Consider the following 15,508-nt stretch of genomic DNA (forward strand, 5'->3'; position numbering starts at 1 on the left):
AAAATTCAAGAACGTCAAAATTACATTTTTTTAGTCTCTGCAATTCCACATAATAAGCAAGCGATCAAAAATATTGATTAGGAGAATCAAGGTAATTTTTACCACAAAATGTACACCATAAAGACAATTCCCCAAAATAAATGTCAGAATTGTATTTTTTTACAATTTCACTGCACTTGGAATTTTTTTTCCCAGTACACTATGTGGTAAGATGAATGGTGTCTTTCAAAAGTACAACTCGTCCCGCAAAAAACAAGCCCTCATACAGTTCAGTCAAGATGGGGTGCAGAGTGTACTTTAATGAGAAAAAAAATGAACTTTAGAATTTACCAAATGGCTGCAATGGAAGAAAGAGTGAAAAATTGAAAGGGGTCTGAATACTTTCCGTACCCACTGTACAGACATGGAGAACCCATACGGCTAAAGGTAGCAGATATAAAACTGCCAAAGAGATTAAGGACCAGGAAGATCCATTCTTGTTTCACTACAAAGCTCCAAAGTCATTTGTCATGTTCCTGTATAAAGAATTAAGTCAGGTGCAGGTGACGTTATATTCTCTTATTCAAGAGAATTGGGACGACTATGCAAATCACATTCTGGTCAGAGTTTGATTAGAGTGTGATCATAGTCTGCTCTGATTTTTTTCGGATGAGGAGACGATGGAAAAAACTTCTCCATCTTCTCCATTCTGTCAGTCCATGGAAATTGGACTGCACTCAGATGTCATCCGAGTACAATCTGATGTTTTGCATGGACTCATTGATTTGCATAGCCGAGCGCGATCCAAATATCGGATCAAATTTGAACATGCTGCAGAGATTGTCCGAGCAAAGTATTGAACATGTGCATGGTCTTTTAGAATAACATTGGTCTGAGTGTGATCCGATGATTTGTCTGATCGCACTCAGACCGAAAATACCGCCATCTGCTCCTGCCATCAGTAATATTCTGACGCTATCAATTAGTATGCATTCGGCACACGGCTGAAACATCTTCATTAGGCCTCATTCAGACATCCCTGAAAATCACTGCGAGAACAAATACACATTATATTATATGAGGCTGTTCACATGTCTGTGTTTTCTTGCAGACCATGTTGTTTGGACGCACTGATCAAAATTACCTATAAAATTCTATGGTTCTGTGAAAGTCACAGCCTACAATATGGATGACATCCGTGTACTGTCTGTGAGTAACATTGCAATGGACAGAGCGGGTTTGTCCATTTTTTTCATCAGTGAAGAATCGCTGATAAAACACATGATAAGAACTGAAACACTGACCGACACTGAAGAAACTCAGAACAAAGCACTGAACAGCAGGCTGTGTTTTTACATATGATAAGAATCAAAATGTCTGAATGAGGCCTAAGTGTGGTGAAAAATCAAACCAGTAACTACTCCCATTTTTGGATAATGAATTGAACAGTGCTCCATGAAATGTTCAGAGCTTGGTCTGTTTTTTATAACCTAACCCTGCTTTACTCTTCTCCACAACTTTATCCTTGACCTGTCTGATGTGTTCTTTAGTTTTCATAATGCTGTTTGATCCCTAATGTTCTCACACAAACCTCTGAGGGCTTTACAGAATGGCTGTAGTTATACTGAGAAGAAATTACACACAGGTGGATTTAATTTACTGATTCTGTGACTTCTGGAGGCAGGGCCGGCGTCAGCACCCGGCGTACCCGGGCAAGTGCCGGGGCCCTGGAAAATCAGAGGGGCCCACAGCCCACTCACTGTCGGGGCCCACCGCCCACTCACTGTCGGGGCCCACCGCCCACTCACTGTCGGGGCCCACTGCCACTCACTGTCGGGGGCCACCGCCCACTCACTGTCGGGGCCCACCGCCCACTCACTGTCGGGGCCCACCGCCCACTCACTGTCGGGGCCCACCGCCCACTCACTGTCGGGGCCCTGGCCGCTTCCTCGGCACCTGTTCAGGGACGCAGGCGCTGCTTGATTGCCGGCACTCCCCCCAGACATGGCCGCGCGCTGTCCGGCTGTGTCTGCTAGTAATGACGCGGCAGGGTCGACGGCACTGCACCTTTAATTGTGCTTGTGTGTCGCCCCTGCCGCGTCATTACTAGCAGACACAGCCGCGCAGCGCGCGGCCATGCTTGGGGGAGTGCCGGCAATCAAACACCGTCGGAGCGGAGGTCCTGCACAGATGGGCGGGAGCGGCCCGGACCCGACCGCAAGTGGGCCCCTCTGATGTTCCAGGGCCATGAAGTCTGTGACACGCCGGGGGCCCTGCACTGCCCCATACCTGAGGAGCTGCTGGACAGGACACTGGACCGGGGACAGGTGAGTGAGGCTTCCCCAATCCCCATATTAAAAATATTTGTAATGGGTCTGTGTGAGTGCATGTATGTGAATGTCAGTGTATATGACTGTGTATATATATTTGTCTGTTTTATATATGTCTTTAAGAATTTGTGTAAAAATGTGTGTATGTCTGTATGTGTACATATCTGTGTACCGTGTGTGCGTGCATATGTCTGCGTACCGTGTGTACGTGCATATGTCTGCGTACCGTGTGTACATATGTCTGTGTACCGTGTGTGCGTGCATATGTCTGCGTACCGTGTGTACATATGTCTGTGTACCGTGTGTACATATGTCTGTGTACCGTGTGTGCGTGCATATGTCTGCGTACCGTGTGTACATATGTCTGCGTACCGTGTGTGCGTGCATATGTCTGCGTACCGTGTGTACATATGTCTGCGTACCGTGTGTGCGTGCATATGTCTGCGTACCGTGTGTACATATGTCTGTGTACCGTGTGTGCGTGCATATGTCTGCGTACCGTGTGTACATATGTCTGTGTACCGTGTGTGCGTGCATATGTCTGCGTACCGTGTGTACATATGTCTGCGTACCGTGTGTGCGTGCATATGTCTGCGTACCGTGTGTACATATGTCTGTGTACCGTGTGTGCGTGCATATGTCTGCGTACCGTGTGTACATATGTCTGTGTACTGTGTGTGCGTGCATATGTCTGCGTACCGTGTGTACATATGTCTGCATACCGTGTGTACATATGTCTGTGTACCGTGTGTGCGTGCATATGTCTGCGTACCGTGTGTACATATGTCTGTGTACCGTGTGTGCGTGCATATGTCTGCGTACCGTGTGTACATATGTCTGTGTACCGTGTGTGCGTGCATATGTCTGCGTACCGTGTGTACATATGTCTGCATACCGTGTGTACATATGTCTGTGTACCGTGTGTGCGTGCATATGTCTGCGTACCGTGTGTACATATGTCTGTGTACCGTGTGTGCGTGCATATGTCTGCGTACCGTGTGTACATATGTCTGCGTACCGTGTGTGCGCGTGTCTGCATATGTGAAGGATGAGGTGGCAGGCTGGGCCCTGTGTACTATATATATATATATATATATATATATATATATATATATATATATATCTGCGGTATCTGTGCATCATGAATCGTGGTATGTGTTAAAAGGGCCACTGAGACTCTTTCGCCCGGGGCCCAGAAACACCTGGAGCCGGCCCTGTCTGGAGGTAATGGGTCACTCAGGATTTTATTTATAGACTGCAGGGGGCTGAATACAAATGCACGCCACGATTTTCAGATTTATATTTTTAAAATAATTAGAAAACCTTTTATTTCCTTTACACTTCACAAATACTTGCTAGATTGTGGTGGTATCACATAAAATCCCAATAAAATACATTTAAGTGTGTGGGTGTAACTTGAAAAATGTGGAAAAGTTCACTGGGAACGAATGCTTTTTCAAGGCGCTGTATACACCTCAACAACGAGATCAACCAGATAAGTACTTACTTGTCTTACGTTCTTGATGTGTGATTGTCACTATATTTCCTTTAGGTTTATCAGTTATTGGTTGCACTATAAATAAATGCAATTAATTGGTGTTATTAGCTTTGTATTGCTGCCTCCAGAAGGCACATACTGTACTGTGAGAGGTTCTACAAGGCAGCATATGACACCAACATGGCATATACTGTACACATGAAATGAAGCAAGTCACAGAAATTGTGATACAATAACACAGTGGCATATGCTGGAAGTAAGGCTGGGTGCCCACGTAGCGCTTTTCAAGCGTTTATGCTGTGGAATTTCTGCAGCGGAAATGCTTGTGAAACGCTAGGTAATCCGCACCCCATGGTCCCCAAGGGGATTCCGCATGTTCTATGCACATGCTGCGGATTTTTCCACAGCGTTTATGCTGCGTACAAAAATCCGCAGCATGTCATTTAATTTTGCGGAAGCGCAGCGGAACTCCCGCCATTGACTTGCATTGAGACGCACAGAAACCGCGACTGTACATTTTTACAAGCGGCTTCTATGCGTCTCTATGTGCGGATGGTACCCAGTTCTGGAGGAGAGGAGACTCTCATCCAGACCTGGGTACCATTGTACCTGTGAAAAAAGAATAAAATAATAAATAAAGTTTATACTCACCTTTCCGAAGGCTTTTCTCTGAATGCCGGTATCGCTTGAGGACCTGCGGTGACATCACAGTCATGTGACCGCAGGCCCTTCACTGCTCTGTCTCGCGATATGCCGGCAGCCAGGAACCAGCCAGGAAGCAGCGCTGCAGCCACGCCGGGGCCTCGGGGGTGAGTATAGCTTTATTTGTTTTAATTTTTACGGTTCACACTGTATATGCTGTTTGCATGGATTTATACAGCGTCACCTAGTTGTCAAGCACTTTCCAAGTGATGCTATCGCCTGGAAAGTGCTTGTCAATCTGCATGCAGAAACGCATGTGAATCCGCATGTGGATCCGCATGTATTCTGCAGGAAAAACGCATGCACAATCTGCATGCGTTTTTTCTGCCAGGGAGATGCAGAAATGCTGCAGAAATTTCCTGCTTCATTTCTGCATCGTGGGCACATAGCCTAAAGGTCTTTTTTGCAAGATGCCTTTGTATGGTAAAGTTTAAGAAACATGAACACCAGCTTGAGGATACATTTACTAAAGAGGTACTTTAAAGAAGCAATTCTAAAAGGAAATACTACAGATGAGCAGATGTTTTGAAATTCGAATTTGAGGGTTTTGCTAAATTTTTCTGAAAAATTTAACCTGCGGCAAAAAAATTAGCCACAGATCACATTACTAAAAAGCCACTATTTGCCTGGAAAGTATATGTATGACAATAAGAATTTCACTTGGAATCTATTGATTTAATGTTGAGCTCGATAATGGAAAGGCAGCCTTCATAATGTCCAAGCCATCTCAAACTATCTGGCTAGGGGAAAATGGATTGTAAGCGGTTGTAACCAATAACCTGTTTAATCACACACAGCAGTATAAGACCTTGTAGGATACTTACATTATATAAACAGTCCAAAAAATATCCCTTTTTTGGAAACAGATTCATACCTTAATGCTGTTTATGCACAGGCATTGGAAATGGAAGAACCTGTGGCGTTTTCACGCAGTGGGGCGCAAAAATTATTCTTGTTTGGAAAGTATCAAGAGCTTACCACTTTACTAAACGAAGAAGTCATAGCTTTTTTACAAGCCATCCCAAAATTATCTCTTGACCGGGTACGGCCAGTACGGCTTCTTACCGTATTTACCTCGTTGCACCTTCTCCAACGCTACACCTTACCCCCTCCGAATAAAAACACTTCACCAATGGATTCTTTGAATAAATTTGGCCACAGTGGGCATTTGATTAACATACAAACATTAACATTTTAACAATAATAATACCAGATAAAATCAGAGGGGAGGGTTCTTGGAGCTAATAGGTCTGGCTTTTATAACACGAAACAAATTCAACCGCCATCTTACCCTCAGCCGTGCACCACCAGCTCGAGGGCACCATACTTCCACAATACGTGAAAGATTAATCACCTAAGATCTCCCAGGATAAAACCCTGTCCAGAACCCTGACCAAAAATTGCCAGACCACCCCCCATGTAACTTCAAACTGCCCGGAATTCTCGCAAATTCCTTGTACCAACAAATCAGTACCAACTCCAAGAACCCCACCCACCCGCCAATCCAGCCACTGTGACAGTCACTAAGCATTACCACCCATCTAAAACCTCCCTATATCAACTAGCCCTATTCCCCACATTACAAAACTTATAAAATAACGGAGTAAAGAAGAGGATGGGTGAGTGGGTCTTCACTGTCCGAGTCCTACAGGAGAATGGCATTTTCCTGCACTATTCCCACAGACCACCCCTCAACTCTTTAATGCCTTTCCCCATACGTCCTCACCCAATCCTAAACCCCCGCATCTTCCAAACTCTGCTCCTCACGGCCAATCCCAGTCATGGGGGGCTTCCATCTAGCTACGCCTGACTCCTGCCCCCTCCTTTACAACTCAAAACATAGGTACTGTTTGAATGTGAAGAAGTAATTGTTTCTAAACTAGGAGTGAAAAATTATCCCTTTTTTGGGATCCACAACTGATTCGCTAATCACAAAATAATTAAGAAATTACAAAAGCTTTTTATCAAGTCGACGAAAAATCATCTTTTTTCTGGAGACAAAACAGGCGCACTCTTCTGAATATGAAGAAGCTATAGCCTGTTGTCACCAAGCCATTTGAAAAATTAGCCATATTGTGGGAGGTGTTTCATATTTCCTCACCTTAAAAAATGGAAAAATCATTACTGTCACTCTTATTCCTTCCCATCTGGATTACTGAAATTGTTTACTGATTGGTCTCCCTCTTACCAAACTTTCCTCTCTCCACTCTATCCTAAATGCGGCAGCCAGGGTCTTTTGCTTGTCCAGCCGCTACACCAATGCCTCCACCTTGTGCCAGTCATTGCACTGGTTGCCCATTCACCACAAAATACAATAAAAACTTATATTTCTCTCACACAAAGCGCTCCACAGTTCTATTTCACCATACATCTCCTCCCTCATTTCCGTCTACCACCCTACACATGCTCTCCGTTCTGCAACTGATCTAAGACTAACAAAGCCAAACCTCGCACCTTTATCTCCAAGACTTCTCTCGTGCTGTGCCAGGTTTCTGGAATACACTACTCCATACAATCTGACTAGTACCTAACCTCCACATTTTTAAGCTTGCCTTAACAATACATCTATTTAGGCAGGCCTATCACCTCAATTCACTATTCTAACTCTTCCTTGTTCCCTCTTTCTAAATTGTCCTTAGAATTTGGTCCCTCTTTCTCATCTGTCTCCACACCCTCCATGCACCCAATAGCACTTGGCAACTGCACAGATAATGGCTGATGACCGGATCATGCAGCTTATTTGAAAACCCTTATTTATTATAGTGATGGCTGGACCGTACATGACAAGTACTTTTTTACCTATTGTGTCCCCCTATTTCCTTATAGATTGTAAGCTTGCGAGCAGGGACCTCACTCCTCCTGTAACTGTTGAACTATGTGTTACTTCGTATTCTCTTTATTGTCTGTACATGTCCCTGCTTCATTGTAAAGTGCTGTGGAATATGTTGGCGCTATAGAAATAAAATTAATATTATGTTTATATACACTCAAGAGAATATGTTTCCCAGCATTAGATCTACAGTCTAGCACTATGAAACACAGTGAGCAGCCAGGAGATATAAGGCTGGTGTGGTTGTGCAGTGGCTGCTAAAGAATTAAGATGGGGCAGACAAGGAGATGACTGGTAGTTTAGGGCCAGCAATGTCTGCCCTGGCAGCAGGAGTATTACAATATAAATCATATGATGGACAGGGAGTAGATGCCAGGCCGAGTGTGGACGATCAGCACTTTCTGCAGAAGATAAGTGTAGAAGATAGAAAATGAACAGTCAGGCAGGCAGATGATATGGCCAATCTAATTGTTGGCATCAGCCATCGGTGGATAGTAGCCTTCACTGATTCATACCGGATTCATTTTGACAAATGACAAAAAGACATTTTGACAAATATACTCCACTATGCCCTCCACCTCCTCCTCACTAAATGCTTGTCAGAAAAAAATGCTCCATACAGAATATTGGCCCCATATAAAGCTTCATACGGAATACTAGCCCCATATAAGGCTCCATACGGAATACTGGCCCCCATATAACGCTCCATACAGAATACTGGCCCCCATAAAACGCTCCGTACAGGATACTGGCCCCCATATAACGCTCTGTACAGGATACTGGTCCCCTTATAACGCTCCATACAGGATAGTGGCCCCCATATAATGCTCCATGCAGGCTGTTCCCCTCTTTATAATGCCCGATGCAGGATGTCATCCCCTATATAATGCCCCATGGAAGATGTCACGCCCCATATAATGCCCCATGAAGGATGTCACCCCCCCCATATAATGCCCCATGCAGGATATCACTTCTCCCCCCCATATAATGCCCCATGCAAGATGTCACCCCGCATATAATGCCCCATGCAGGATGTCACTTCTCCCCCTACATATAATGCCCTGTGCAGGATGTCACCTCCCATATAATGCCCCATGCAGGATGTCACCCCCATATAATGCCCCATGCAGGATGTCACTTCTCCCCTCCAGATATTGCCCTATGCAGGATGTCCCTTCCCCCCATATAATGCCCCATGCAGGATGTCACCCCTCATATAATGCCCCATGCAGGATGTCACTTCTCACCCCCATATAATGCCCCATGAAGGATGTCACTTGTCCCCCCCCATATAATGCCCCATGCAGGATGTCACCCCCCATATAATGCCCCATGCAGGTGTGGCGCCCCTGAGGGTTCGGCCGCCACAGGAATGCTGCACTTCTTTAATGGAGTGTGGTGCTCCTCCTCTGAGGTAAGTCCGGTACGATGGTGGTTACCTAGTTTTTGCATCCAACACCACATTTCTCCACCAGAGGGAGATAGTATGCACTAGGTGCTGCTCCCCTGGTTACAGGGAGACTTCTGAACACAAAGTGGTAGGAACCACTTAGTGGGTGTGGGTGGAGGAACAGTTAGTTAGTTACACTTCTAATTTCTATTTAATAGAATGCCATCTTGGTCCTTTTTGTTCGTTTTGGTCGTTCTGCTGGTTCTGCTCTGGTCCTGTGTGGACCTGTCCAGCTCTTCAGACCTGTGTGGTCTCGGACAGTGTGTCTGTCAAGTGGTCGTACTGTGCTGTCATCTACTGTGTGTTAATGTGACTTCCCTCCGGGAGCGCAGATCCTGTGTGGGCCTGCACCGGCATGGGACACAGCCCTCGTACCCCGATCTATAGTACGAGAGGGAGGTCGTGGACAAGGAATGTCTCAACCCGACCAAGGACCAGGATCAAGAAGGCCCGGGAGCTTTAGAGTGTGGCTCCCTAGCAAATGGGTCCCGGGGAGGATGCAGACGGAGCAGAGTTCGCCACCTGTCATCTCCTACCTGATCTATTCAGAGGGATTCCGACTGCAAGAGGGGTACCGGCCCCCGACACCCGACCTCGTACTCTATGTCCAGGATGGGAAAGCCCGGTTAGGCCCTGAGGATTCCGCCGGGCTTGGGATGGAGAGGAATTGCCACCCGAGCCGTACACCTGAGAGGAGCTCAGAGGGAGACCCGGCCTATCTACACTTGCACAGACGGGAAGGGGTAAAGTCTGTAGTGCAGGAATACTCTGGTGTAGAGACGCTGCCGGACACTGGACTTCCTCGGAGGTAGTCGGACCCCCGTCCCTGGTGGCCGCAGGACTCCGCGAGGAGCAGGGAGAAGCCTTGCGCTGCTTATGAGAACTGTGAGTAAAGCCTTGGAAATTCATCCCTATGGCCTGTTCATTAAGCGCCATACCACGTGACACGGTGCCCGCGTCTCTACTCCCGCACCACTGCACCCCCTTTCATCCTGTCTTCCCTGCCCTGAGGCCGCGCTCCGCCTGTGGGGAGCAGCGAGAACTTTAGCCGCCATGACATCGGGCCTCAGTGGACTGCTAGCGGTGCTGGTGGCGCATCACCAGACACCACAGGTGGCGTAGTCGACAATTACCACTCAACCCGGATAGCCCGAACATCATTTTTAATGTGACGGCCCTGGGCACGGGACGGGTCAAGGCCACGACTGCATCCCCCTTCCTCAACATCTGACCCGGCTCCGAGTACCCCATCTTCCCAGGGCAGGGCTTGAGAGGCGTCACACAGGATGTCACTCCCCCCATATAATGCCCCATGCAGGATATCACTTCTCCCCCCCATATAATGCCCCATGCCTCCATACATTAAAATAAAAAAAAATCAAATCGTGCCGCTCTGCACTGCCTGTGATGGCTCAGGGGAGGGCACGGTGGAAAGACGTCTCCGCACCCTATGACCTCAGATGTAACAGGTAGCTGGAAGACATCAGATCTGCAGAGGCACGGGAAGAAGTAACTATCCGGCTGCTGGGGCCCTGAGCAAACGGGAGAGAAGGGCGGGTGCTGCCACCGCTTTCCTCCGCCCATAGCCCAGTGGGGTGCCCGACCGCGAGTGGGCCCCCCGCCTGCTCAGGGCCCCGGCGCTTGCCCGGCTGGGCCGGGTGCTGACACCGCCCCTGATCTTTCTATATATGGATGTGTTATTCAAGGTCCGATCACATTAGATATTCAGGAATGATACAGTCTAATATATTACATGTATTTATTATTGTATTCATATTTTAGGAACGAATGTGCTGACAAATACTGATATTGGAAAATCTGAGACCCCAGAGATCCATGAATGTGCCGCTGTCATAGAGGGAGGTGTCTGTATATCACCAGATAGCTGTGTATGAATTACATGTCCAGCACCATCTCCCATATAACTATGGGATTTCTCTATTCCTAATATAGATGAGACCTATTGGCAGATATTATTTAGTGATTGGCGTAAAAATGTGATAATTTGAGCAATAATTTGTGACTTTTTTCTGCTACTCACGTCACTTTACTAAAACTATGGATGGAGTTTAGCGGAGACGGCTGCACCCTACCACTAACATTCATTGGAAACTGTATTACTCTTTTCATGACAGTTATTGGTATATATGGGACATGTGTTTTATGGGGAGGGGTAAGAAAAGGCAATTTGTACTGACAGTGACCTAAATTTTTTTAAATTTTGTTTTATTTTTTAAAAAAATTTATATTTTTTCCTACTTTTTCTTTCTCTTTTTTTATTTATTATACACATTGTGCCCACAATAAGGACATAAAAGAGGAGCATTTCCCTATCTAAATAGAAGCTTATGATTGCTGATTTCCCCTGTAACTAGGGCTGGGTATTAGCAATTTCAGGGTTCGTCTTCCGCTGCACAGCTGATCTGTGTTCGTTGTATATTACAATAAAATGTATCAGTTTGTGTTATGTGTTTCTTGTGTTTTTCTGACTGTTTTGATGCTCGGAGACCTTTGTAATAAACCATCTTTCTAGGGAGTCTGGCCGTGTCTGACAGCGGCTCTCCGCTCCTGCAGCCGCACGGTAACGCCACCGAAACCCACACGGTAAAGGATGGAAGTTTACAGAAAAACAACGATTAATGTTAATGATATAAATGATTGACTCCTTTGGTCACTTATTAACTCTTCAATATTTGTCACATTTGTTAATAGTAATCTCTGCAACCAATGAGGTAAATGTTCTATGGTAAAAAAAAAGACATGTGAGGAATAAATATACACAATATTTCCCATAATATGACTGAGTATATCTTTGGGGTATGTTCACAAATAGCATTTTTTCAGCTTTTTACAGTACCAGCTTAGTGAATGAGATTTCTGAAGTCTCATTCACATGCTGTATTTTTTTCTAATCTGCAGCATGTTAATTCTTTCAGGGGTTTTGCAGCGTTTTTCACCCTTTCAAATGAATGAAAAAAAACCCACAAGTATAAACACTGCAAAAACCCAGCAAATAAGTGCGGACTGTACGCAGGGGTTTTTCCTGCCACCAATCTGGTTTTTGATGCAGAGAAAAATGCAGCAAAAATACAACGTGTGAACATTCCCTTATCCTGGTTGTGTGGTAATTGGAAATAAAAGGGAGCGCCAAAAAAGCATATTGTTAGGCAGCATGTATTTGTGCAGAGCAGCTCCTTGAAGATTCCATCACAAGATTCCATGATGACATCACTGGTGATTGTCGGCCATTATGACATCACAGCTCGCAGTCACTACTTATACAATGTACACAGGGTCGCAGCTGTCTTTGTTGACTCTATAGTGACTGAGCGCACTTGCTGTTTTTCGCTATTCCATAGTGACTGATCGCACTTGCAGTTCTTAGCTATTCCATAGTGACTGAGCGCACTTGCAGTTTCTCGCTATTCCACAGTGACTGATTGCACTTGCAGGTTCTAGCTATGGCTAAAATACTTTTGGACAATCTTCAGGTAGAAGCTCTATGGGAGATTCTTACCACCAATCGCCCTGAGATTGTGCTTCTACCACCCGATGGCGTCCTCAGCTTCACTCACCGGCTGGTGGTGGAGCTAGTAAGGGACAGCCTGACCAAATACCACCGAGGTCATCTCACCTCAGAGTATCTGACGGATTTACCCCAGAACATCAGGACATTACTACAACAGGTAAGTGGCGGATGCTCCGCACAAATCTTCTCCACAATAATGAATAATAATAGTGGGATAGAAGCAGGGACGGATTAAGAGTAGCCGAGGCCCCGGGCAGTTTAGAAGGTGGGGGACCCCAGCACCCGACATGTCACATGATTTTCTTTGATAGATGATGTGATAAGTCACGCGATTAACATGCAGGTGCTGTGTTGCACTACACATAACAAAAATAAAATTAATTCTGCTCAATATTAATATTAACATATTAATTATAATTATAATTTTATATTATTAATTGTGCAATTTAATATTGAGCAGAATTAAGTATGCTGACATCCCCCTTTATACTGTATAAGCCCACATATAGCCCCTATATACCGTATATGCCCACACATAGCCCCTATATACAGTATGAACCTTCACATAGCCATCTATATACAGTATGAGCTCTCACATAGCCCCCTATATACAGCTGAGCTCTCACATAGCCCCCTATATACAGCTGAGCCCTCACATAGCCCCATATATACACAATGAGCCCTCTCAAAGCCCCATATATACAGTATGAGCCCTCACATGGCCCCCTATGTACAGCTGAGCCCTCACATAGCCCCATATATTCTGTGTGAGCCCTCACATAGCCCCCTATATACAGTATGAGCCCTCACATAGCCCCATATATACAGCTGAGCCCTAACATAGTCCCCCTATATACAACATGAGCCCCCACACACTTTAAATATTGCTTGGCAGCATGTATTTGTGCAGAGCTGCCTCTATAAGATTCCATCACAAGATTCCATGATGACATCACTGGTGATTGTTGGCTATTATGACATCACAGCTCGCAGTCACTACTTATACAATGTACACAGGGTCAGGGCTGCCTTTGTTGGCTCTATAGTGACTGATTGCACTTGCAGGTTGTAGCTATGGCTAAAATACTTTTAGAAAATCTTCAGGTAGAAGCTCTATGGGAGATTCTTACAACCTATCGCCCTGAGATTGTGCTTCTACCACCCGATGGCGTCCTCAGCTTCACTCACCGGCTGGTGGTGGAGCTAGTAATGGACAGCCTGACCAAATACCACCGAGGTCATCTCACCTCAGAGTATCTGATGGATTTACATCAGAACATCAGGACATTACTACAGCAGGTAAATGGCGGATGCTCCACACAAATATTTTCTACAATAATGAATAATAATGGTGGGATAGAAGCTTCTTCTTTCTTTCAATATAAAACAGAACGAGTCCCCAGATATGTAGTCATTGTATCTGCAGAGAGGAGCAGACGTCACATACAATGGCCGCCTCTATTGTGACCTTTCTCATCTCAGAATTTTCATTTTTGTTTCTTTTCTTCTTTATAGGCTGAAAAAAGATCTCAACATGGAGATTTGGCTTCTATTAAAGAACTGGCCGAAAAAGTCCTGTGTGTACTGGAAGGTCCGGCCTGCTCCTCGGAAAGCCTGGTAAGGATCCATCATCTTCTCTATCACACGTCGTTGTTTCCTGATCTTCTCCAGATCACGAGTCAGAGATCAGAAGATCTGGGGTTAGATCTGAGAGAACTTTCTGAGAAAAGCCCTCATGATGGCGCCTGATCTGTATAGTTACAGTTGGTGCGTCTGTAAATGCAGGTTTAGTCCTTCCTGATTTATGGATTTGGTGATTTACTGGAAGGCTCCACGTGTTAATACTATATATTCTATCTATCAGGAGACACAAGAAGGCGACACCGAAGACGAGCAAAATGTGACCCCAGAAACCCCTGACCCCAATATGAGTCAGCCGGGGCCGAGCAGCGATCTGACTACAGGTGAGCCGATCACACAACCTTCTACAGGAAATATCCGGATATTATACAGAACAGGGGACAATGTCACATTTACTCTTTCCACTCTGTGTAATGGGAACCTGGCAGCACATGTTACATATGGGAGTAGTGGGAGGACTGGACAGGACATTTTCTCGTATTTTTTCCAGAAATCCAAAGTGCCAGTCAGGAGAAAACTAACGTAGAAGTCTTATACAAATCAGGATGGAAGTGCACTGGGGGCGTGGAAGAAGTCCGAGTGCAGTGACACGCCCCTGTGCACTTCCAGGCTAATTTGCATACGGCTCTTACGCTTTAGCTCTCTTCCCATCGCTCATCGAGGGTGATGGGTTCCTCATTCATGTGGTGATTGGGGTCCTCCACCATTTACATTACATTATCTATGGCTCTGACGGACGTTCCCATATATAGAGTCCCCATATAACGAGTATTAATCCCATTCACAGACGTCTTGTCATTTCTCTGTTATATTGTTGTATTATATATGTAGGATTAATATTGTCTAATATATTTTATTTCTTCATCATTTTATCACTATTTTAGAAACAACTGAGCTGTTGGATCCTGACAGTGTAATCTTAGAGATCCCAGAGATCCAAGAATCTGCCGATGTAAGTATTATAGAGGGAGATGTCTATGTATCACCAGATCACGGGGTGTGAATGACCCGTCCAGTATTATCCCCCATATAACCAGGGGACGCCTCTATCATCAGAGGAGATGACACCATTGCATTAGATAATAGCATTTATATTATAGGGAATCTGTCAGCAAGTTTTTGCTCCTCATCTGAGGGCAGCATGATGTAGAGGCAGAGACCCTGATTCCAGCGATGTATTCATTACCTTATTCAGGGCAGCAGTTGTGACGAAATCAATATTTTTTTCTGCTGCAGATCTGGCAGTGCTCGGAATGCTGAGCCCTGTATAACCCCGCCCACACCAGTGATTGGCAGCTTTCTGTGTAATACGCCGTCCACAGCAGTGATTGGCAGCTTTCTGTGTATAACCCCACCTGCACCAGTGATTGGCAGCTTTCTGTGTATAACCTCGCCTGCACCAGTGATTGGCAGCTTTCTGTGTATAACCCCGCCTGCACCAGTGATTGGCAGCTTTCTATGTACAGTGTGCATAAGCAGAAAGCTGCCATTCAGTGGTGGGGGTGGGGTAACACAGAGCAATAGGACTACATGGCACGAGACAGATGGT

General features: G+C 45.4%; 1 protein-coding gene across 32 annotated transcripts in view; it reads right to left on the reverse strand.

Moving 5' to 3' along the window:
• VSIG4 (V-set and immunoglobulin domain containing 4) overlaps positions 1 to 15,508 on the reverse strand; it is a 791,917-nt gene that overhangs the window by 392,885 nt on the left and 383,524 nt on the right. For 30 of the 32 annotated variants that reach the window (XM_073640892.1, XM_073640887.1, XM_073640903.1 and 27 more), the window contains one exon: positions 3,817 to 3,882. The exons of the other annotated variants lie outside the window; for them this stretch is intronic. In XM_073640892.1, coding sequence (XP_073496993.1) covers positions 3,817 to 3,882 — 66 coding nt within the window. The remainder of the gene's footprint in view (positions 1 to 3,816; positions 3,883 to 15,508) is intronic. 32 annotated transcript variants of the gene reach the window in all.

Source organism: Phyllobates terribilis, unplaced genomic scaffold, assembly GCF_046119375.1.
Source record: "Phyllobates terribilis strain yellow unplaced genomic scaffold, ASM4611937v1 Scaffold_7__3_contigs__length_470593459, whole genome shotgun sequence".
NCBI classification, from domain to species: Eukaryota; Metazoa; Chordata; class Amphibia; order Anura; family Dendrobatidae; genus Phyllobates; species Phyllobates terribilis.